At 37.2% G+C, this 24,249-nt stretch overlaps 1 protein-coding gene across 1 annotated transcript in view; it reads right to left on the reverse strand.

Annotated features, from left to right (window-relative positions):
* EFCAB7 (EF-hand calcium binding domain 7) overlaps nt 1-24,249 on the reverse strand; it is a 56,109-nt gene that overhangs the window by 7,246 nt on the left and 24,614 nt on the right. Inside the window, exons 7-11 of the mRNA XM_010833894.1 lie at nt 22,239-22,380; nt 18,270-18,379; nt 12,002-12,159; nt 11,030-11,163; nt 7,243-7,391 (exon numbers count right to left, since the gene is read on the reverse strand). Of these exons, the coding sequence (XP_010832196.1) occupies nt 7,243-7,391; nt 11,030-11,163; nt 12,002-12,159; nt 18,270-18,379; nt 22,239-22,380 (693 nt within the window). The remainder of the gene's footprint in view (nt 1-7,242; nt 7,392-11,029; nt 11,164-12,001; nt 12,160-18,269; nt 18,380-22,238; nt 22,381-24,249) is intronic.

Here is a 24,249-nt window from a genome sequence, read left to right on the forward strand (position 1 = left end):
ATTGAATAGATTCTGGCATTATTTTAACCATTTTCCAAGTCTTAGTTATCTGTTTTACTTGATCACACAGTATCAATATTAAGTTTACCTGTTACTGAACATAAACATCTTAAAAGGTCTTTGTTAAAGACGCATTCCCTGAAATTTTTAAATAAAATCTTATCTACATAAAAAAGGTGCCCTTTGTATCCTTTTTTTTTCTCCTGTTCATGGGTTTAACCTTCTATTTACTCATTTTTTTTTTACCATATTAAGTTAAATAGGAAGCATACAACAAGGAAGAAAACTATTCATTATAAATTGTTAATTGTAAAAATATTAACAATATATAAAAAGGAAGATCAGGAAGATAGGAATAAGAAAACCTAGATTAGGACATGCTACTTAAGTTTTGCACAAAATGTGGCTCTTAGCTACATGTTAGCAAAGATAAAAGTGACACAGAAAATATTACACAGCTCTTAAAATCTAAAGAAAATGAAGTAAAATTTTCCCAGTTCTGAATTCTAAAAAGATTTTATTCATGAAATTCTTTTTTAAAAAAAGAAGCAAAAAAAGGGAAAAAAAAAAAACCAAAAAAACAGACATATATTTGTTCATCAACATTCAATAAAAAAGCAAATTATTGTTATGGTGATATAAGAGCAATGTACTTGCAGGAGGAACAATAAAGAAGTTGTGCTGTTCACATGGAATTCTGCTCAGTGTTATGTGGCAGCCTGGATGGGAGGGGAGTTTGGAGGAGAACAGATACATATATATGTGTGGCTGAGTCCCTTTGCTGTCCACCTGAAACCATCACAACATTGTTCATCAGCTCTACGTCAATACAAAATAAAAAGTTGGAAAAAAACAACAAAAAAGAAGTTATACTGCACTTTGAAAGAGGTTCTGCCTTTATAAATTGATAGAGGGAATGGATAATCTATAATTTTAAAACTAAATTAGGGGATTTAATTAAAAAAATAAGGTAGGAAAAGGTGACACAAACTGAGAGTGAGTTGCTTCAGTCATGTCTGACTCTTTGCGACCCTATGTATGGATTGTTGCCCGCCAGGCTCTTCTGTCTACAGGATTCTCCAAGCAAGAATACTGGAGTGGGTTGTCATGCCCTCCTCCAGGGGAATGTGCCCGACTCAGGGATCGAACCTGTGTCTCCTGCTGCTTCTGCTTTGCAGGCAGATTCTTTACTACTGAGTCACCAGAGAAGCTGGTATAGTAACCTAAAGAATGCTTAACATAAAATAAATTTTGGTTTACTAAAATGATTCAATTAATGAGATTTAACAAACAATCCTAAGCTGTTTCCTAAATCCTAACTTATAACTGATACTTTGGTTAGTCTTTGTGACATAATACCTACTAATTTAATAGGTGGGGTCAAAATGTAGCTCATCTAGAGATTAGATTACTTACATAATATATAATTCAGGAAACTGCCAAAGAAATAGCTATGGTTCCAGAAACCTTATGGGCAAAATCCTCTACAGACATATTCAAACCAATTAGAACACAGCTCATAAGATTATAAATGGATTCTTCCTAGATTATCATAAAGCTTTCTTTTTTTGTTTTTACAAATATGAAAATGTTAGGTCATGCTCTAGGTATATTAACTCAATAACATAGCACATATCAAAGAATCAATGCCCATCAAAGGCAATACCTTAATTGAATAGCCTCATTGTCTCAGAGTACTTCCAGATATCAGTCAAAACTAAATTAGTCAAAATACCTTTAGGTTTTGTATTAATCCTTTAAATAAAATGTTACATGTGTATATCCCCATCATTAATGGAAACATTCAACATTTTTATACCAATTAATTAATTATGAATTATCAGTCTCGCTGAATTACCATTTGCTGGTATAATATTTTCAATGCAACAACTCTATAACCCTTATTGAATAAGGAGAATTTCCTCATTATGATTCTATAAAACAGGAAGTATCCATACTCAGAACAAAATTTTTGGACACTTCAATACCAAATCCTGACATAGTATTGTTTGTTGATGGGGTTATATTAAAAAATAAAAAGGATAATATAGGCTTGACATACAATAAGTAGCCTAGTTTCCTTGTAAAAATCTACTTCCTCACAATGAAATAGTTTAGCTCAAATGATTAAATTATGGCTCTCTCTAAGGCATATCAAATTACTAGGAGAGTAAAATATATATAAAATAACATCTAGTATGCTCTTAGACTAACTGACCCTTCTTAGGACTGCTTTTGTTGCATCCTATAGATTTTGCTGCATTCTATAAAGAAAGCTAAGCACTGAAGAATTGATGTTTTTGAATTGTGGTATTGGAGAACACTCTTGAGAGTCCCTTGGACTGCAAGGAGATCAAACCAGTCCATCCTAAAGGAAATCAGTCCTGAATATTCATTGGAAGGACTCATGTTGAAGCTGAAACTCAATAATTCTTTGGCCACCTGATGCAAAGAATTGACTCATTTGAAGGGACCTTGATGCTGGGAAAGACTGAAGGCAGGAGAAGGGGACGGCAGAGGATGAGATGGTTGGATGGCATCACCAACTCAATGGACATGAGTTTGAGCAAGCTCTGGGAGTTGGTGATGGACGGGGAAGCCTGATGTGCTGCAGTCCATGAGGTCACAAAGTGGGACATGACTGAGCGACTGAACTGAACAGAGTTTGTGTGGCTGTCATTTGTCTCAAGGTACTTTTAAAATTTCCTCTTTGATTTCATTATTGACCCACTTTGTAGTGTGTTGTTTAATCTCCATGTAATCATTTTTTCTCATTTCTCTTTCTGTGGTTGACTTCCAGTTTCATGGTATTGTGGGTCAGAATAGATGCTTGAAATAATTTCTGTCCTCTTAAATTTGCTGAGGCTTGTTTTGTATCCTTGCATGTGGTCGAGCCTAAAGAATATTCAATGTGCATTTGAAAAGAATGTGCTTTTTTTTTTTTTTTTGATGCAAGGTCATGAAAATAGCAATTAAGTCTAATTGATCTTTTATGTCATTTAGGATCTCTGTTGTCTTACTGAAGTTCTGTCTGGAATATCTGTCCATTGATGTCAGTGGGGTGTTAAAGTCTCCTACAATTATTGTATTCTCAATTCTCCCTTTATATGTCAATATATATTTTTTTTAATGCATTTAGGTGCTTCTATATTGGGTGCACATATGTTAATGGGTGTTATGTTCTCTTCTTGTATTGATCCTTTTATCATTATATAGTGTCCTTTACCTTTTTTATGGCCTGTAAAGTCTATTTTGTCTGATATCAGTACTGCCACCTACCCCTGATTTCTTGTCATTTCCATTTGCATGAAATATCTTTTTCCATCCTCTCACTTTTGATCTGTGTGTGTCCTTCACCCTTAGTGGGTTTCTTGCAGGCAGCATATTGTAGGCTCTTGTTTTATTATCCAACTGGCACTCTATGTCTTTTGATTGGAGCATTCAGTCCACTGACATTTAAGTTATTGATAAATATGTATTTATTTTCATTTAAATCTTGTTTTTTCCAATTGATTTTGCATTTCTTCTTTGTTCTTCTTTTTGTTTTTCCTTTTGTGGTTTTATGGTTTTCTTCTGCATTATGCTTGAGCTTTCTTGGTTTTGTTTTCTGTGAATCTACTGAATGCTTTTGATTTGTGGTTACCTTATTTTTCAAGTATGTTAACCTGTTACTATATCTGGGAGTCATATAGGCTCAAACACACTCTAAAAAATGTATATTTTCTTACTCCCTTCCCCCACATTTTATTTTGATGTCCTTTTTTACATCTTCACATTTACCTTTTTGCTGTTTATTGTGGTTATCATCACTTTCACAAATTTTTTTTTATATATACTGCCTTATTTGTGATTTTTCTCTTTTCTGTAGATTCTTATTTCTTTTCTATTTATAGAATAACTTTCAGTATTTCTTTTAGTATAGGTTTAGTATTGCTGCTGTTGCTACTGCTAAGTTGCTTCAGTCGTGTCCAACTCTGTTCAACCCCAGAGATGGCAGCCCACCAGGCTCCCTCGTCCCTGGGATTCTCCAGGCAAGAACACTGGAGTGGGTTGCCATTTCCTTCTCCAATGCGTGAAAGTGAAAAGTGAAAGTGAAGTTGCTCAGTCATGTCTGACTCGTAACGACCCCATGAATTGCAGCCTACCAGGCTCCTCTGTCCATGGGATTCTCCAGGCAAGAACACTGGAGTGGGGTGCCATTGCCTTCTCCAATGCGAGAAAGTGAAAAGTGAAAGTGAGTCGCTCAGTCGTGTCTGACTCTTAGCAACCCCATGGACTGCAACCTACCAGGCTCCTCTGTACATGGGATTTTCCAGGTAAGAGTACTGGAGTGGGTTGCCATTAAATACTCAAAAGAATTTAGTATTCTTTTAGCTTTTGCTTACTGAAAAATTTATTTCCCCTTTCTATTCTAAATAATACTCTTGCTGGGTAGATTATCCTAGATGCCAGTTTTTCCCTTTCAGGACTTGCTACTCTCTTCTGGCCTGCAATGTTTCTGTAGAACCTCATCTATGGAATGTTGCCTACAACCTCATCTCAGCCTGGGAATCAGGCAGTCAACCTGGATGTTGCTCAGGCACCGTGTTCATGGAGCCACCAGTGCAGGACCCTTGTGCAGTTTCACTGAAGCCAGGCACTGGGACCCACCATAGTCACAAAGTTGTGCTCTGTGTGCACAACTATATGTGTGCACAAGGGAATCAGGGCAGACCCCAGTGCTATCTCTACATGTGTACACCCACAAACCCTAACTCCAGACCTGCCCCAGATGTGGAAGCACCAGTAAATCCATGCAGATATTCCACAGGCACTGAGATTATAAAGGTCCTGGCAACATACATCCATCAAAGTTGCAAAGCCGCAGGACAAGGCTGATTCCAGCCCAGCTTCTGAAATCAAGCAGTCCTGGGGATCAGCTCAGATTTCAGCTCTGCCTCTACATGTGGGCAACTGCAGCGCTTACATGCTCCAAGAGCTTGTGGAGGCAGAGCTGCACCCACTGTGAGGTCACTGGAGAATAAGGCTGCAAGGATAGGGCCCCTGCCCCTCCCTTTGCTTGCATAACAACAGAACTTCTATAGTGGACTCGGGCTTTGTTCTGTGCACACTCCCAGTCGCAGCCTGGACCACACTCTAGCACCTTCAAGCTGTTTCCATGTAGTCAACTTTAGTCCTATACCCAGGGCTGTCTGCTGAAGTCTGAGTTTCACCACCGAGCCACTGGGCACACCAGCAGATGTGACCCTCAGGCTGGGGTATGCAGTGAGGTTGCCAGGACCATTAATGCTGGTCTCAATCTGTTCTGCCTGCTCCAAGCCAGCTGCTGACTCTCCGCTGAGCCTCTGAATCTCCCCTTCTGCCCAGCTGATCTCCCAGTTGGTGAAGGGGGTTCCCAGGGTGAGGGAATCTTTTCTCTTTCACAGATCCCTCCCAGGGGTACAGCTCTGTCCCATTCTGATTCCTTTTTTTTCACCCTACCCATACATGGTGATCTTTCTTGTAGTTTTGGTTGTATATGAAGTTTGCTAGTGTCCAGCAGGTAATCTGTGAGAATTACTCCACATGTAGATGTATTTTTGATACATTTGTGGGAAGAGGTGAACTCTACGTCCTTTTATTCTGCCACCTTGATCTCTCGCCCCAGAACTTGTTTCAAATATGTTCAACTGATCTGCAACAACTCACCTCAATAAACATACTTCTGTAAGTCAGCTAGGGTTGGCTCTTCACTTTTGAAAGTCAAGCAATCACAGACAGACTCAAAGTAAATAAATATATCACTGAGTATATCAATCAACCAACAGTCTCATCTGAATAACCATGCTTCCCCAATGCCCTTTATAAATAAGATGAACATTCTGCTTTGTGCCTGACCAGCATAGCTCTCCCTTGCAGTAAGCAATCAATTCAGTTTTGTCTTTTTATTTCAGCTATTGAGTGGTGGTCTCATTATCCTTTGACATTTTCACTGTATATATATATATATATATACATATATATAAATTTTTTACTTTTGGAACTTCAAACAATGGAACCTATTACCTATTAAATACATTTTAAAAATTTAAATAAAAGATCTTTATCTCAGAAATCCTTCTTACTTGTGATTTCAAAAGTCAATGATATCAGCAAACGCTATTATCTGCTCTTAACTTAAATCTTACTGTAACTTAATCTTAAATGCTATATCTTCTCTTAACTTAAAATGTCACAATCGTCTCTTAGCTAACTCCTCTGTTAAATGGAAGCATGTGTAGCAGACACAATATTATTCACAGATTAGGTGCTGATTTTCACCATGCTTAAAGATGTAAGATTCACTAAATGTTAAAGTAGAATGTAAAAAGTTACTGTAACTATTCACCTCTTATTAATAAAAATGGCAAAAAAATATAGAGAACTTCGCAGAAAACAAATTTTTGAGGAATTTTAAATGATGTCAAAACTAGGAACTAAACCAAAGTCTCAGTACACCCCAAACTTAAAATTTGTTTCTGGTAGTGTTACCCTCCTAGGTTGATGTATTTATAGAAAGGACAGATACTATTTTTAAATTATAAACAAATGTACTGTTATCTAATTTGTGTGGCCTAAAACTCTTAAATCCTTTATTTTAAACTTTATTAAAGGACACAAAAATATAAAATTTAAGAAATAGGCCTAATTTTTATTATTCCTCTGGTTTATGCAAGTCTTATTCAACTTTTATACCTTACATGTTAATAAATAATAATAATCATAGCTAATACATACATAGTGCTTTATAAGAGCCAAGCACTGTTTCAAGTGTTTTACAAATATTAACCCAAGGAGTACCCGTGTGAAAAGATCAGAATTCCAGTTCTCATATAGACATATTCTCCTTATTTTAGGAGGGCTTTTATTCTATTAGGACAAAGAGTCTCTGAAGTCTCAGAATGGAAGCAACTGTTGAAATTTTAGCAACTCAAACAGCCATCACCAATTAAGAAATGTAACTTTTCATATTACCAATCTTTTTCCTGCATATCATAGGCTCAAACTACTTTTGTTCCTGAATTATTAAGATGTTGTGAGCAATTAAATTTCATATAAGAGCTTGCATAAACTAGCAGAAACATACTGTTGCACCCAGGATTCATTTGTATATTGAAGTTCATGGATTTGAGAGCCCAATTCAAAAGTCCTGTGTCAAGAAAATGTTTGTGGGGGAAAATATTATGTACATTACACCCACAGCAAACTTTAAGACTGCTTTACCTCCGTCAGTTCCAGAGCTTTATTGTAGCCCATTGAGTGCAGAGTTACCCAGAGATCACGAGGATCTCCTTCTCGGTCGTTGGCTTCCATCAGATTCAGATCCATAAAGCCCTGTCTTGTTAGTTCATTTTTCTTGGTATCAAAATTCTCTGTCAAAACAACCAAAAGTTTCTTCCTTACATATTTTGTTTAAGTTCATACATTTACTAAAATGGCTATATTATTATTCATAAATGTTTACTTTGAAGGAGGCCTTAAGAATCTGTGAGCACTATCAAAGTGAAATAAGAATGGCTCAAGGACTTTCCTGGTGGTCCAGGGGTTAACAATCCCCTGTCAATGCAGAGGACACAGGTTTGATCTCTGGTCTGGGAAGATTCCATATGCTGTAGGGCGACTAAGTCTGTGTGACACAACTACTGAGCCTGTGCCCTAGAGCACGCACGCCACAACTTCTGAGCCCACGCACTGCAACTAGAGACAGACCCCATTCACGGGGACTAGAGAAAGCCTGCGCACAGCAACGAAGACCTAGCACAGCCAAAAATAAATTAATTAATAAATAAACAAAGACCATGTTTAAAAAAAAAGAGTGGTTCGAAACATGTTTGAGAGATACTGTTCTAATTTCCCACAACTCAGCATAAGCACTATCACAGTGTATGATTTAGTTTTTCAACAAGAGCTAAAGTCATAAATAGTACAAATATATTTCAAAATTAGAGGAAGTCTTAATTTTTCTAGGTAAATTCCAAGCTGCCTGCTTATCAGAGTATATACTAATATGTATTTTAATATTAGGGTATATACTGGTGAAGCCAGTACTGTATTTCAAAAATTAAAATACTTACTTGCCACTTAAATCCAAATGAATTTGATGTAATATCCCCCAAACTACTGGTATTTCAAAAGGGAAAAGTGAATGATGCCAGATTCAAGGAGACTATTATATGCTTAACTGCTTTAATTTTAATAGAATTGTCCCCTGGTCCTTAAAAACTGTTAGATAATAGGGAACACTTTTGAGTCCATGAATGTCCCACACAAATCTAAGTATGCCCATTTTAACACTGTTTATAAGCAAAAATTCATGTAGAAATATCTATATATAACTCTTGAATGTGACTATGAAATAGATAAAAAATAGCTACTCATTTTGGATTATGTTCTGTTAACTGCCCTACAACAAAGAAAGATTTTATTTTCCAACTCCCATCTATAATATGCCCAAGGAAAATGGGTACTCTTATTTGAGACATCTCTTTAATACACGTTACTGTGAGAAAAGAGGCAGAGACATAGCTGTTTAAAACTGGTTGACTGATTAATAGTTTAAAATGCTTAGAGTTTAGAAAGTGATTCATAACTTTTGTAAAGACAAAAAAGGAAATGTAGATTAAATTAGATCATAGAGAGATACAGTAACCACTAAAATGGAAGCTGGAGCTACTAAGTAGAGGAGCAAGATGAAAACATTAATATTTGATATATAATACAAAGAAATAATTACTTTTAAGAATAATGTATATAGATATAATGCTATAGAGACTATCAATAACTAATCTACTTTTAAAACTTAAAATTATCAATTCTCCATTAATCTTTTAAAGTTTGTTAATACCCAACTTCAAGACTTCCTTTAAAGCTACAGTAATCAGGAGAAGTGTGGTATTAGTGAAAGATGAGACAAATGGTTCAGTGGAATAGAACAGAGAACTCAGAAATACCCATACAAATATGACAAAGAGAAAGAGAATCAAAATATTATATCAATAAAGTTACAAGATGATTGCATCTTCCTAAAACTAATAGTCTATTACGTGTTATCAATCTTGTTAATCAAAGTTTAAAATTGTAAATCAATATGTATTTCTTGTTATTGATTACACTACATAAAACTTCAGTTAAAAACACTGTTAGTCAGCTATACCCTAATACAAAATAAAAAGTTAATAAAAGATTTAAAAAAAAACTTTATATTAATAATACTTCTACTTTACTTGCTCTTTAGAAAAATAGATTGATTAGATTCCTCCCTAGCTCACTGACTGCCAAGACCATTTCAAGAACCAGAGGATTAGGACACATTACTACTCCAGTGACAGCAACATGTGAGTTAATCTCTCTCTTGACTACATTCCAACCTTCTCAGACTTCTTGCTCTATGATTTACAGTTGGCTATGGTTTTCCGGCGTTCTCCTTTGACCTTTTAGTCCTTAGATGTAGCCAGTCTTTTTTAGATTCTTTTCCCATAAAGGTCATCACAGAGTATTGAGAATTCTCTGTATTATAGAGTAGGTTCTTATGAGTTATCTATTTTATATATATAGTAGTGTGTATATGTTGGAGAAGGCAATGGCACCCCACTCTAGTACTCTTGCCTGGAAAATCCCATGGACGGAGGAGTCTGGTGGGCTGCAGTCCATGGGGTCACTAAGAGTCGGACACGACTGAGTGACTTCACTTTCACTTTCACTAAATACACAAGCTCTATCCTCTTTTCAGTCTTCTCCCAAGTAACAACTGACTTCACCTCACTCTCATTTTTCTTTGCCCATTTTAGTATTTTTGGCTTCTCCAATGGGACCCCACTCCCATGGATGGAGGAGCCCGGTAGGCTGCAATCCATGGGGTTGCTGAGAGTGGGACACGACTGAGCGACTTCACTTTCCCTTTTCACTTTCATGCATTGGAGAAGGAAATGGAAACCCACTCCATAATGTTCTTGCCTGGAGAATCCCAGGGATGGGGGAGCCTGGTGGGCTGCCGTCTATGGGGTCACACAGAGTTGGACACGACTGACGTGACTTATCAGCAGCATACATCCATGGGTGGCCTTTCTTAATTCAACTCAAATACAAAAAACAAAACAATTCTTTACATACATAAACAACTTCCTGGAAACCTCTTAATATGGAAAATCCCATGGACGGAGGAGTCTCGTAGGCTACAGTCCATGAGGTCTCGAAGACTCGGACACGACTGAGCGACTCACTTTCACTTTTCACTTTCATACATTGGAGAAGGAAATGGCAACTGACTCTAGTGTTCTTGCCTGGAGAATCCCAGGGATGGGGGAGCCTGGTGGGCTGCCGTCTATGGGGTCACACAGAGTCGGACATGACTGAAATGACTTAGCAAGCAGCAGCAGCAGCAGTCTGTTAGCTCTTTGCTGCCCTCTCCTGGGCACAGTTTGGGTCTCTTCACTACTTCAGTCTTCACTATCAGAGCTAAGACAAAGTTTTTTATATTCTAAGCTCCAAAGAACGCAGTAATTATGAGTAAGTAATTTACATTTTCTTTTAACTTGAGTACTATACCAACTACCAATTTAAGAAAAATAAATGTTTAATTTGTTATGATCTACAAACAATGCTACTATTTTTAAACTGTCCTAACTGCTATAACGGAGAAGGCAATGGCACCCCACTCCACTACTCTTGCCTGGAAAATCCCAGCGGAGCCATGGACAGCGGAGCCTGGTAGGCTGCAGTCCATGGGGTCGCTAAGAGTCAGACACGACTGAGCAACTTCCCTTTCACTTTTCACTTTCACGCAGTGGAGAAGGAAATGGCAACCCACTCCAGTGTTCTTGCCTGGAGAATCCCAGGGACAGGGGAGCCTGGTGGGCTGCCGTCTATGGGGTCACACAGAGTCGGACACGACTGACGCGACTTAGCAGCAGCAACTGCTATAATATTCAATGGAGAAATTTGATATTTCACTTCTTAAGGATGAAAGGGTATATATACGAATATAACACACCCATTAAGAAAAAATGCTTACCTCTGCAGACAGCCCAAGCATCTTCATCACACTTCTCACCGCTTGTTCTCAATTCAAAAAAATTATATTCTTCAAGACTAAGAAGACCATTTCCGTCTAAATCAATTACTTCAAATATATCTGATAAAGTTGACCTAAATTAAAAAAAAATAGCAAATTATTTGTCTCTAAGGCAACTAGACTGAAGAAGGTTTCGATGAGGATAACTTTCAAAAGGAAGTTATATTAAGGCATTAAACAATATTTGTGATGAATTCATCAATGAAACAGAAACAGACTCAGGCACGGAGAATAAACTTGCGGCTGCCAAAGGGGAGGGAGAGCTGGGGGGAGCTGGACTGGGAATTTGGAATTGATAAACAACAAGGTCCTATTGTATAGCACAGGGAACTATACTCAATATCTTGTAATAAACCATAGTGGAAAAGAATAAAATAAAAACAGTATTTGTGAATGACAGAGTTAATGTATCCAAATATACATTCTACTTTGTCTAGCATTACATGACATAATCAAGCTTCTAAAGCAACCGCAGTATCTTAACATGTAGCAGGAACTCAAACAGAAGTTCCCCTTTTCTTTTTACCTGTCTCCATCTTTCTTCCTCTCTACTGGTAGCCAGATCTTACTTACATATTTAGAATATGGGAGAACTACCCTATTTGGATTTCATATTAGACAGTTATCTCAGACAACAGTACAATTAGCAGGACCTATTTCTAGTGGAGGAGAAATCAGTAAATTTGTAACTAAAGTTGACTTGCCAACTATACGGAATCCAGAAATAAATGGCAATCCCATTCAAAACCTTATGAATAGAAGGTCACAGTCAGATGCCTAGTGGATGAGTTGAGCTACTGATTAGAAACTGGGGCTGGGGTTTGCAGCTAGCCAAAGGAAAGGATGGAAGGCAGGCTACTGATCCACATCCAGTCTAGTGTTATACCTCGGACTTTAATAAACAAAACTTACCTAAATTCCTTTGTAAGAAATAATTCCCCTGTTTCATCTCTGTATACAAGTTGGGCTTCTTCTGTTATTGGTTTTACTTCTTTTCTTAGCCTGCAGCCAGTTGTGGAAGGAACTAACCAGTAAATTCCAGGTCCTAGTTCACCAGTCCACCCAAACGTCTTTTCTCAAAAGAATTTTTAAAACAAACAAACGCCATGAGTCTTAATGACTTTTAATCATTCTTATGAAAGAGAAGCATTAGAAACAGTTTTTTTTTTAACTAATATTCACCAATTCTATTATGGTTCTATCATTGTTTTACAGGCTTCAAACTCTTTTTGTTAATGCTAAATCCAGTAATATTAGATGCAGTTCTTTATATATTTATAAAATAACTAAAATTCTAATAGGTTAGAAGTTATACAACTTCTAAATCTTCCCAATATTCTTCAAACATGCCAGTGATGCACTTAAGGGGAATAGTTTTAATTTTTTTGGCTGTTTTTAAAATGGGATGTTGGATAATCTTGCTACCCATACTCTTTCATACTGAATGATTATAGCATGAAAGATTAATGTGTATTTGGAAAAGATCTGCTATATTTTATGCAAATTTCTGGTATATTTTATGTAAAGTTACATAGTTCATATAAAATGAATGAATATTAATTTAATATACTCACTTGAAGGTAGTGGACTTTATGAAACAAAGCAAATTGTGATTCTATAAAATTTTCTAGAATTTAAAGTATTTTTAACATTTAACAGCATTAAGGGAATTCACTAAGTCCTAACTAAAGTTTCTAAAATATAATACTATGTACTTTATCCATTAGTATTAATAACTAGTTATGAAATATTTGTTATATTGAAAATGGTCTTAAAATACTATTTTGAGTTTTGACTGTGTGCAAATATTTCAACAGGAAACAAAGAGAAAAAACTTTAAGTAATTTTTCTGGGTTATAGTTGCCTAATATGATTCATATTCCATTCAATATCACGATAATCCAACTCTGTGCTCCGACCAGTAATACTGAAGAAGCTGAACAGTTCTATGAAGACCTACAAGACCTTCTAGAACTAAAACCCAAAAAACATATCCTTTTCATTACAGGGGACTGGAATACAAAAGTAGGAACTCAAGAGATACCTGGAGTAATAGGCAAATTTTGCCTTGAGGTACAAAATGAAGCAGGTCAAAGGCCAACAGAGTTTTCCCTAGAGAATGCACTGGTCATAGCAAACACCTTCTTCCAACAATACAAGAGAAGACTCTAAACATGGACATCACCACGTGGTCAATACCAAAATCAGATTGATTATATTCTTTGCAGCCAAAGATGGAGAAGCTCTACACAGTCAGCAAAAACAAGACTGGGAGCTGACTGTAGCTCAGATCATGAACTCCTTATTGCCAAATTCAGACTGAAATTGAAGAAAGTAGGGAAAACCACTAGACCATTTAGGTATGACCGAAATCAAATCCCTTACGATTATAGAGTGGAAGTGACAAACAGATTCAAGGGATTAGATCTGACAGAGAGTGCCTGAAGAACTATGGACAGAGGTTCATGACATTGTACAGGAGGCAGTGATCAAGATCATCCCCAAGAAAAAGAAATCCAAAAAGGTAAAATGATTGTCTGATGAGGCCTTACAAATAGCTAAGAAAAGAAGAGAAGCTGAAGGCAAAGAAGAAAAGGAAAGATATACACATTTGAAAGCAGAGTTCCAAAGAATAACAAGGAGATAAGAAAGCCTTCCTCACTGCTCAATGCAAATACAGGAAAACAATAGAATGGGAAAGACTAAAGATCTCTTCAAGAAAATTAGAGATACCAAGGGAACATTTGGTGTTGGAGAAGACTCTTGAGAGTCCCTTGGACAGCAAGAAGATGCAACCAGACCATCCTAAAGGAAATCATCGAATATTCAGGAAGTCCTGAATATTCATCGGAAGGACTGATGCCAAAGCTGAAACTCCAATCACTTTGGCCATCTGATACAAAGAACTGACTCATTTGAAAAGACCCTGATGCTGGGAAAGACTGAAGGCAGGAGGAGAAGGGGACGACAGAGAATGAGATGGTTGGATGGCATCATCAACTCAATGGATATGAGTCCGAGTAAACTCCGGGAGTTGGTGATGGACAGCGAGGCCTGGTGCGCTGCAGTCCATGGGGTTGCAAAGAGTTGGACATGACTGAGCACAACTGAGTGACTGAACTGAACTGAACTGAAAGGAACATTTCATGCAAAGATGGGCACAATTAAGGACAGAAATGGTATGGACTGAACAGAAGCAGAAGATACTAAGAAGATGTGGCAAGGATATACAGAAGATCTATACAAAAAAGATCTTCATGACCCAGATAATCACGATGCTGTGATCACTCACCTAGAGCCAGACATCCTGGAATGCAAAGTCAAGTGGGCCTTAGGAAGCATCACTACGAACAAAGCTAGTCGAGGTGATGGAATTCCAGTTGAGATAGTTCAAATCCTAAAAGATGATGCTGTAAAAGTGTTGCACTCAATATGCCAGCAAATGTGGAAAACTCAGCAGTGGCCAGAGGACTGGAAAGGGTCAGTTTTCCTTCCAATCCCAAAGAAAGGCAATGTCAAAGAATGTTCAAACTACTACTCAATTGCACTCATCTCACACGCTAGCAAAATAATGCTCAAAATTCTCCAACAGTACATGAACTGTGAACTTCCAGATGTTCAAGCTGGATTTAGAAAAGGCAGAGGAACTAGAGATCAAATTGCCAACATCTGTTGGATCATTGAAAAAGTAAGAGAGTTCCAAAAAAGCATCTACTTCTGCTTTACTGACTACACCAAAGCCTTTGACTGTGTGGATCACAAAAAACTGTGGAAAATTCTTTAAGAGATAGGAATACCAGACCATCTGATCTACCTCCTGAGAAATCTGTACGCAGGTCAAAAAGCAACAGTTAGAACTGACATGGAACAACAGACCGGTTCCAAATCGGGAAAGGAGTAAGTCAAGGCTGTATATTGTCACCCTGTTTATTTAATTTATATGCAGAGTACATTATTTGAAATGCCAGGCTGGATAAAGCACAAGCTGGAATCAAGACTGCCAGGAAAAATAGCAATAACCTCAGATATGCAGATGACACCACCCTTATGGCAGAAAGTGAAGAAGAACTAAAGAGCCTCCTGATGAAAGTGAAAGAGAAGAGTGAAAAAGTTGCCTTGAAACTCAACATTCAGAAAACTTAAGGTCATGGTATCCGGTCCCATCACTTCATGGCAAATAGATGGGGAAATAATGGAAATAGTGAGAGACTTTATTTGGGAGGGCTCCAAAATCACTGCAGATGATGACTGCAGTCATGAAATTAAGATGCTTGCTCCTTGGAAGAAAAGCTATGACCAACTAGACAGCATACTAAAAAGCAGAGACATTACTTTGTCAACAAAAGTCCGTCTAGTCAAAGTTATGGTTTTTTTCAGTAGTCATGTGTGGATGTGAGAGTTGGACTAAAAAGAAAGCTAAGTGCCGAAGAATAGATGCTTTTGACTGCAAGGAGATCAAACCAGTCAATCCTGAAGGAAATCAGTCCCGAATATTTATTGGAAGGACTGACGCTATAGCTGAAGCTCTAACACTTTGGCCACCTGATGTGAAGAACTAACTTTTGGAAAAGACCCTGATGCTGGGAATGATTGAAGGTGGGAGGAGAAGGGGACAACAGAGGATGAGATGGTTGGATGGCATCACCACCTCAATGGACATGAGTTTGAGCAAGCTCCGGGAGTTGGTGATGGACTGGGAAGCCTGGCGTGCTACAGTCCATAGGGTGGCAAAGAGTTGGACACGACTGAGTGACTGAACTGAACTGAATATGATTCAAATATAAATATATGATTTGTAATTCAGATTTTATTGACAGAAAATAAAAGTTTAATACAGTTTAAAAGAATTCACTATTTGTATGAATTAGCCATATTTGTAAAAATCCAATGTGAACAAAAACACTGGAATTTTACTATTATTTATGTAATATGTACTCTAAAACAAGATGGTAGAATCCCAGATAAACCTACCTTATACAAATTCTTTTCCATCATAGGATATTTATAATTAGTGCCAAGACATTTGTATAGGAAAACATTTTATTTTCCTGTTGTATGAAAGAAAACAAAATGACATCCCTACGTACCTTCTACGGAGAAGGCAATGGCACCCCACTCCAGCATTCTTGCCTGGAAAATCCCATGGACGGAGGAGCCTGGTGGGCTGCCGTCTATGGGGTCGCGCAGAGTCAGACACGACTGAAGCGACTTAGCAGCATGTACCTTCTAGGTGCTTTCTGGAGCCCAATGGCTTCCTATAAAACCTAGGAGTTGTCTCTGTCAAATATATTAAACCTAAGAACTGAAGCATTTTCTAGTTGTGTATAAAGTAAAAGTGAGTCACTCAGTTGTGTCTGACTCTTTGCGACCCCATGGACAATACAGTCCATGGAATTCTTCAGGCCAGAATACTGGAGTGGGTAGCCAGGGGATCTTCCCAACACAGGGATGAACCCAGATCTCCCGCATTGCAGGCGGATTCTTTACTAGCTGAGCCACAGAGGAAGCCCATATCTAAGCAAATAGGTATTTCTGCTTCAGCACAGAATTTATTGTTGTTTAGTGGCTAAGTCATGTCCAACTCTTTTGTGACCCCATGGAGTGTAGCCTACCAGACTCCTCTGTTCATGGGATTTTCCAGGCAAGAATACTGTAGTGGCTTGCCATTTCCTTTTCCAGAGGATCTTTCTGATCCAGGGATCAAATCTATGTCTCCTGCACTGCAGGCAGATTCTTTACCACTAAGCCACTTGGGAAACCCTCAAATGCAAAACAAAGTTGCTCATTCAAATTCTCGATTCAGCCCTATTTCTGCTCTCACAAGTCAGAGGAATGATAATCATACTAAAGTGACCATGTCCTATGTTGGATTATAAGAAGCAACCCAATATAAGTGAGGGCTATTTTGAAAATTAAACATTGACCAAACTCATCTTTTGGAAATCATAATCTTTTAGATTGGCCAGATATAAACTGATATCCATGTGTGAAAAACAATTCTTGCTGTTTCCTAACATACGTTCTCTGATGAATCTCCTTGTCTCCACGTATAAACTTGAATTGCCATAGTTGGCAAATGCAAAGTCTTTCATGGGCACAAAACTCTTCTTAAAGAAAATAACTGTGAAACTAAAAGTAAAAATCCTTTGTAAATATGACGTATTACAGATAAACAGAGGAGTAAACAGTAAAGAGGTAAATAGAAACTCATTCAAATTTTACTACAGGCTTGCTATGTACTAAGATTTTTATATATGCAATATCACAAGAAAGCAATTTTAGACAAAACAAAGTAGGAAAGCCATTGTTTTAGACAATGTTTTTTATCTTGAACTCAACTATGTAGTCAGTTTTGAAGAAGAGTTTAGTCAAAACATTAACTTTTGTCATTTTATTTGTTTCTTGACTATAACTATTCTTGTCTGTTAGGAAGCCGACAATAAAGACTTTTATATAACATTCCATCAGGGAAATGTTTGTCTGTTGCTGGGCCTATATAAAGATTAAATATGATATTGTAGTAAGCTCTTGAATAGTATTATTCATGCTACTGTATAGCAGATGTATTTTGTATTCCTCATAAAATAAATAGCCACATTTATGTATCTGCCTCACATATTTGGCCTCTGAGTAAATATATAATTAGAAAAGATCAGAACAACCCCATGGGCAACATACAAAATCATTTGAAAGCATTTCTTCAGATCAATCTATTTTTAGACCCTCTAATATGAGGAAAGCCTGAGGATATGAAGTTTTTCTTTTTTGCAGTAGTACTAAAAGTAAGACAAACATCTAGAGGAACTTTTTCAAAGTTGAACTGCTTGAATTAAGGGGAAAAAATTCCCTGGCAACAATCATTTTTATTGAGTATAAGAAAAAAAATGTTCACATGTGGGGGGGGCATCAGGGTATCAGAAAAGATGAAAGTGAATTATAATGTCGCACACAACGTATAAGTTATAAAGTCAAGGCTGCCAATAAATCCTCAATTTTTAAATCTCAGCAAATTAAAATCCTTCACAATTAATAAAAACATATGAATAATGATAAGAATTGTATTTACCTTAATTGAAAGAGAAGAAAAAAAGGTTAAAGATATATAGAAAAACTATTATTTTCCCCAAACTTGAGATCATATTATACTTTTAACTATACATTAGAAAATAAACATGTATACTTCTCTATTTCGTAGTTCGGTAAAATACAGAAGTTGTAGATTTGCTTGACTTTCATTTTCCTTAAGAATATATAAGGCAGTATCAACTGACAACCAAGGGGATGGTTTTCCTATAAACAAAAAACCCCAAACATCTTAAAATAAGCAATCACTACTTAGATCTTTCCTATTTTAAAAAGAAGTTAATGGTTTCTTTCCCCTTTGAATTATTTTTTTTAATTCACATCCATTTTTATATGTAAACATCAAAAGACATTTTCAATAAGACATATAACTATACAAAGTGATCTTGTTAGAAACATTATGCATATATACACCTCTAAAAATCATAAATTTTAAAAACTCATTAGAGAGCTAAGGTTGCAACGCAACCAAGTAGACTGAAATCCAAGGAAAAACAACCCTTTCAAGAAGGGACAAGATACAAGTACTGGCTCACTTGTAAAGGAGCATAGGAGGAAAAGATGTTAGACATCATTCATATCCCCTGATAGACTTTTCCTAGGAACATTAGACCCATATATCCAACTGCCTATTTGACATTTCTACTTGGATTTCTATGCCTAAAACTATCCAAACACCTGAAGAAAAAACTGTCCATCTATAGTCTTCTCTATCTCAGGTAAGAGACAGAGAAGAGTATCTCAAACCAGTTGCTCAACCCCCCAAATCCTGGAATCATCTTTAACTTCTTCCGTCCCTCCTGTGTCATAAACAAGCTTCAGGAAATGCTATGGTTTGACCTTCAAGATACATCCAGAATCTTCTACTTCTTATCTCCTTTGCACCTCCGTTCAAAGCAAAAGCATTCTTTGCTTTCTCCTGAGTACCCTTCAATCTGTTTTCAATATACAACCTGACTGCTCTTGCTAAAATGTCAGAAAATGTTCCATCTCTACTCAAAATCCTCTAATAGAGTTGAAAGTTGGAAGAAAGCTGCTCCCATCCTAACAATAGGAAAAAAATGCACAAACTACAAAATCATAGCATTTCTTAAACCCATAAGATATGAGGTCACAGGATTACCATGAAGTCTGAAATCCAAGGAAAGACAGACCCTTCTAAGGAGGGATGAGATGCAAGCATGGCTGATCTGTGGGGGCACAGAGGAAAACAAGATGTCAGGCATGGAAGTGGAAGAGAGAGCGCAGAAGAAACAAAGATTCAACATTTTCTAAAAACAATAACCAACATAAATCCAAGAAATTCAGGGCTTTCTAATAGGATAAATACCAAAAAAATAAACACAAACAAACAACAACTTAAAAAATAAACTTCTCCAAAATTCAAAAACAGCATCAACAAGAGAAACAAAAAACATCAAGACACATATTCAAACTATTGAAAATCAAAGATGAAGAGAAAATCTTGATGGCAGCCTCCTAAGGGTTTTTCATTTCTATTTCTTTCACAGTAAAAGTCCAAGTTATGGACTTTTACAACATTATGGCAAAAAACAAAACTCTACCTGGTTTTGTCCTTGTTTCTCCCTTGTCTTCATCTCTTACCATTCTCTCCTTCCCTACTTCATTACAGCCACTCTAGCCACCTTGTTCTAACACCAGGCGCACTCTACACCTCAGAGCCTCTGAACAGAGGATTCCCTCTACCTGCCCCTTGCTCTTCATCCATCCCTTCCGCCACCCCTACATCCACTAAACTTGCTCCCTTGCTTCATGTGGAAGACAGCAAAAAATGGCTGCTCCTGTCTGCATTCACAGCCCTTTGCAATGTGATTTTGCAGCTCTTTCATCAAGAGATCAAATCTATTTCTCCACCTTATAAATCTGTACTTGCCTTGTGATTTGCTGTGAACAACAGAGTAACAGAAGTAATGTGCCGGTTCTGAGCCCAGGCCTATGCTGCTTCTGCCTTCTCTCTCAGATTCCTGTTATACCATAAGAACAAGTCCAGGCTAACTTACTAGAGGATTAGAGACTACACAAGGCAAAACCAAGTTGTCTCAGCTGAGGCCCACACAAAGAAAAGAGCCCAATCAAGACCAATTAAAGCCAGCCACCAGCTATCCTGCAGCTGATCACAGTGGTATGGGTGAGCTCCACAGAAAAAAGCCAAGCTCAGTTCAGACCAAAAAACTGTTCAATAGACCTGCTCATGAGCAAACAAATGTTAATTATTTTAAGCCACTGAGTTTTGGGGGTAGTTTATTACATAGCTGCTGCTAAGTCGCTTTCAGTCATGTCCGACTCTGTGAGACCCCATAGACGGCAGCCCACCAGGCTCCCCCGTCCCTGGGATTTTCCAGGCAAGAACGCTGGAGTGGGCTGCCATTTCCTTCTCCAATGCATGAAAATGAAAAGTGAAAGGGAAGTCGCTCAGTCGTGTCCGACTCTTTGCGACCCCATGGACTGCAGCCTACCAGGCTCCTCCGTCCATGGGATTTTTTTTTTTTTTTTTGCCCCACCCCACCCCCTGTCCATGGGATTTTCCAGGCAAGAGTACTGGAGTGGGGTGCCATTGCCTTCTCCGTATTACACAGCAGTTGAGAATTAATATACCTCTTTAAAAGTTTGCTCAAATGTCAACTTCTAACGAAGCATACACTAACTACTCCCTTTCAATGGCAACCCATATTCCCTCAGCATTCACAATGCCCCTTATCCTCTGTTTTTCCCACAGCATTTATCACCTTCTAACACACTATGTGACTTGCTATTTATTATATTTATTATTTATTGTTTATTTCCTCTATTAGAATGTAAGTTTATGAGGTCACACTGTCGTGTATCTTAAGCACCTAAAGTGATACTTGGTTTATGAGGTCCTCAAAAAATAATTGACAAATAAATGAATGAAAAATATTTATAACAATACAGAGAATTAACAACTACATTAACTTTGTAGATTTGATACATTTATCTGAAAAATTATAATTGTAATTATCATCTAAAAGTATCAACTACCAAATGTTCTCAGTGTCCTATAAGATACACAAGTGAAAACTTTCAGTATCTTTACTATAGGAGGGAAAAATAATGTTAAGTGGGGAAGAATCCTCTAGTAAGTAGATGTGTATATGTAAACATAATAAGAGGAAAATAAAGATTGATATTTAGAATAGTCAACATTAAAAGGATACCTAGGGAAAGCACACAAGCCATTTTTCACTAAAACTTATGTAATAACCACTGTAGACATTGCTGCTGCTGCTGCTGCTGCTGCTAAGTCGCGTCAGTTGAGTCCAACTCTGTGCGACCCCACAGACGGCAGCCTACCAGGCTCCTCTGTCCCTGGGATTCTCCAGGCAAGAACACTGGAGTGGGTTGCCATTTCCTTCTCCAGAGCATGAAAGTGAAAAGTGAAAGTGAAGTCACTCAGTCGTGTCCAACTCTTTGCGACCCCATGGACTGTAGCCTACCAGGCCCCTCTGTCCATGGGATTTCCCAGGCAAGAGTACTGGAGTGGGGTGCCATTGCCTTCTCCAACTGTAGACAATAGGAAATCATTAATTTTTATCTATCATTGGTGTACAGAGAAGTATTACCATGGATACAAAAATTATTAAATAAGGACTAAGTCATATGACATAGGACTTTGAAGGTATTCAAAAATACTTGCAGCTCTTATTTGTCCCAAATTACGCTCCTACTGAAGTTCTCTCATATGTATTCACTTAAAGAATTGATAAATGGAAAAAGCTAAGGATTAATTAGTGGATAAAAAGTTAATTCTATGTCAAGAGGAAACCAGGTAACATTTTGTTCTTTGAATAATATGACAACACAGTCAACGTCTAAATTACTTTTTTTCTTCAAATATATAACCATGTCTCTTACTTTGCATAATGTGACAACATAGTGTATAAACAACTTTCTTTAAATGTACGTAACCATGTTTCTTAGGCAAATCCATTTTCTTCACTAACTAGAACCATCAAATACTTACATAAGTATTTTTAAAGCTGGCATAAAGTGATGTATTTTTTAAATATAGAAAATTTAAACTTGCCTTCAGCTTGACTCAGGCTTAATGGCTTAATTGTTATATAAACCAGGGATCTCTGAGCTATTTGCATCTTGTATTGATGACTAATGATTTCACCATCTTCTTCTAAGAAAAAGCAACCTTTTGATTGTACACATTGCCACTCCTGGAATAAAGGAAAAATTTTTTTCAAAGAATATTCATTACAAGTTTCCAGCATGAAGAGCAATGAAGAAAAACCTAGGGGCGATATAAAAAGAAATGTCAACTAGAGCCAATGCCATCCAGGAATTTGTGACATCTTTAAGAGGCAGTATTTAGATAACAAAAAATTAGGAAAAGATATAATAGGAGAAATATGAAAAATACAGTTCATGAGAGTTGGAGAAGTACTGAAACAAAGTAATAAATAAACATGCTGCTGCAATAATCAGGGTGAGGTTAGTGCTTAGAGCATACTAAGAATGGAGAACTAAGGATTGTTAAAACTGATATGTTGAGAGAAAAAGCAGTAGGATTTTATATTTAAAAGACAAAGTATGTGACAACCAAAATACTTGTTTCAAGTCTAGGTAACTAAAACACTAAACTCACTTCACAGCTATAGCAAAATGCTGATAAATACTAGTTTTGAGAAAGACCTCTCTAAATTAGCTCTAGAGGGATGGGATGCTTGGGAGGTGGGAGGGAGATTCAAGAGGGAGGGGCTGTATGTACACCTATGGTTGACTCATGCTGATGTATGGCAGAAACCAACACAATATTGCAAAAATTATCCTCCAACTAAAAAAATAAATAAAATTTAAAAAAAAGAAAATATATTTAGGGTAGTAAATTCAAAGTTTTTATAACACAGTGAAGTTCAAAGCAGGCTTCAGTCAAAAGTACAACTATTAATGATGAGTAAGAGTATGTATAGACTTTCAACTAACTTCCTTGTATTTACATTTACCCAACTGGAATGGTAAAGGATATTAATTTAGAATTACAGAATATTAAAGGTAGAAATCTAAAAAGCAACTCAGTACAGACTTCTCTTTTAATGTCTGAAAAATAAAGTGATATGCTTAATTCACAATTCTCATTGATTGTAAACCTATATCTGAATCTAGGTGGCCTTGCTTTCTCTCCGAACTATCAGCTATATTCAAAATTCTTTTTTCCTGCACTTAATATCTGCCATGATTTTTAATCTAATATTTAATATTTTAATGATTTAAAACCTCATATTTATGAAATTATTAAGTATGATAATGCATTATTCAGAATTATACATATATTGATGTATAAATATAATTATTTGGTTTTTTTACTAAAAAACCAGATTTTAGTAGCTAAAAAATTTTTAATTGTGTTCGAATTATGGGTATAGCTGCCTCCTGCTACTGCTGCTACTGCTAAGTCGCGTCAGTCATGTCCGACTCTGTGCGACCCCATAGACGGCAGCCCACCAGGCTCCCCCGTCCCTGGGATTCTCCAGGCAAGAACACTGGAGTGGGTTGCCATTTCCTTCTCCAATGCATGAAAGTGAAAAGGGAAAGTGAAGTCGCTCAGTCATGTTCGACTCTTTGCGACCCCATGGACTGCAGCCTACCAGGCTCCTCCTTCCATGGGATTTTCCAGGCAAGAGTACTAGAGTGGGTTACCATGGCCTTCTCTGATAGCTGCCTCCTACCCCTAGGTTAAAAAAATGTTTAAATGAAACTAAAAAGCAATGCACCTTGCCTGGTACACTGGTCCCATCATTTCATGGCAAATAGATGGGGAAACAATGGAAACAGTGACAGACTATTTTCTTGGACTCCAAAATCACTGAGGACAGTGACTACAGCCATGATATTAAAAGATGCTTACTCCTTGGAACAAAAGGTATGACAAACCTATACAGCGTGTTAAAAAGCAGAGACATTACTTTGCTGACAAAGCTCTGTATAGCCAGAGCTATGGTTTTTCCAGTAGCCATGTACGGATGTGAGAGTTGGGCCATAAAGAAGGCTGAGTGCGAAGAATTGATACTTTCATTCAAAGTGTCATG

This window comes from Bison bison, unplaced genomic scaffold, assembly GCF_000754665.1.
Source record: "Bison bison bison isolate TAMUID 2011002044 unplaced genomic scaffold, Bison_UMD1.0 scf7180017863957, whole genome shotgun sequence".
NCBI lineage: Eukaryota > Metazoa > Chordata > Mammalia > Artiodactyla > Bovidae > Bison > Bison bison.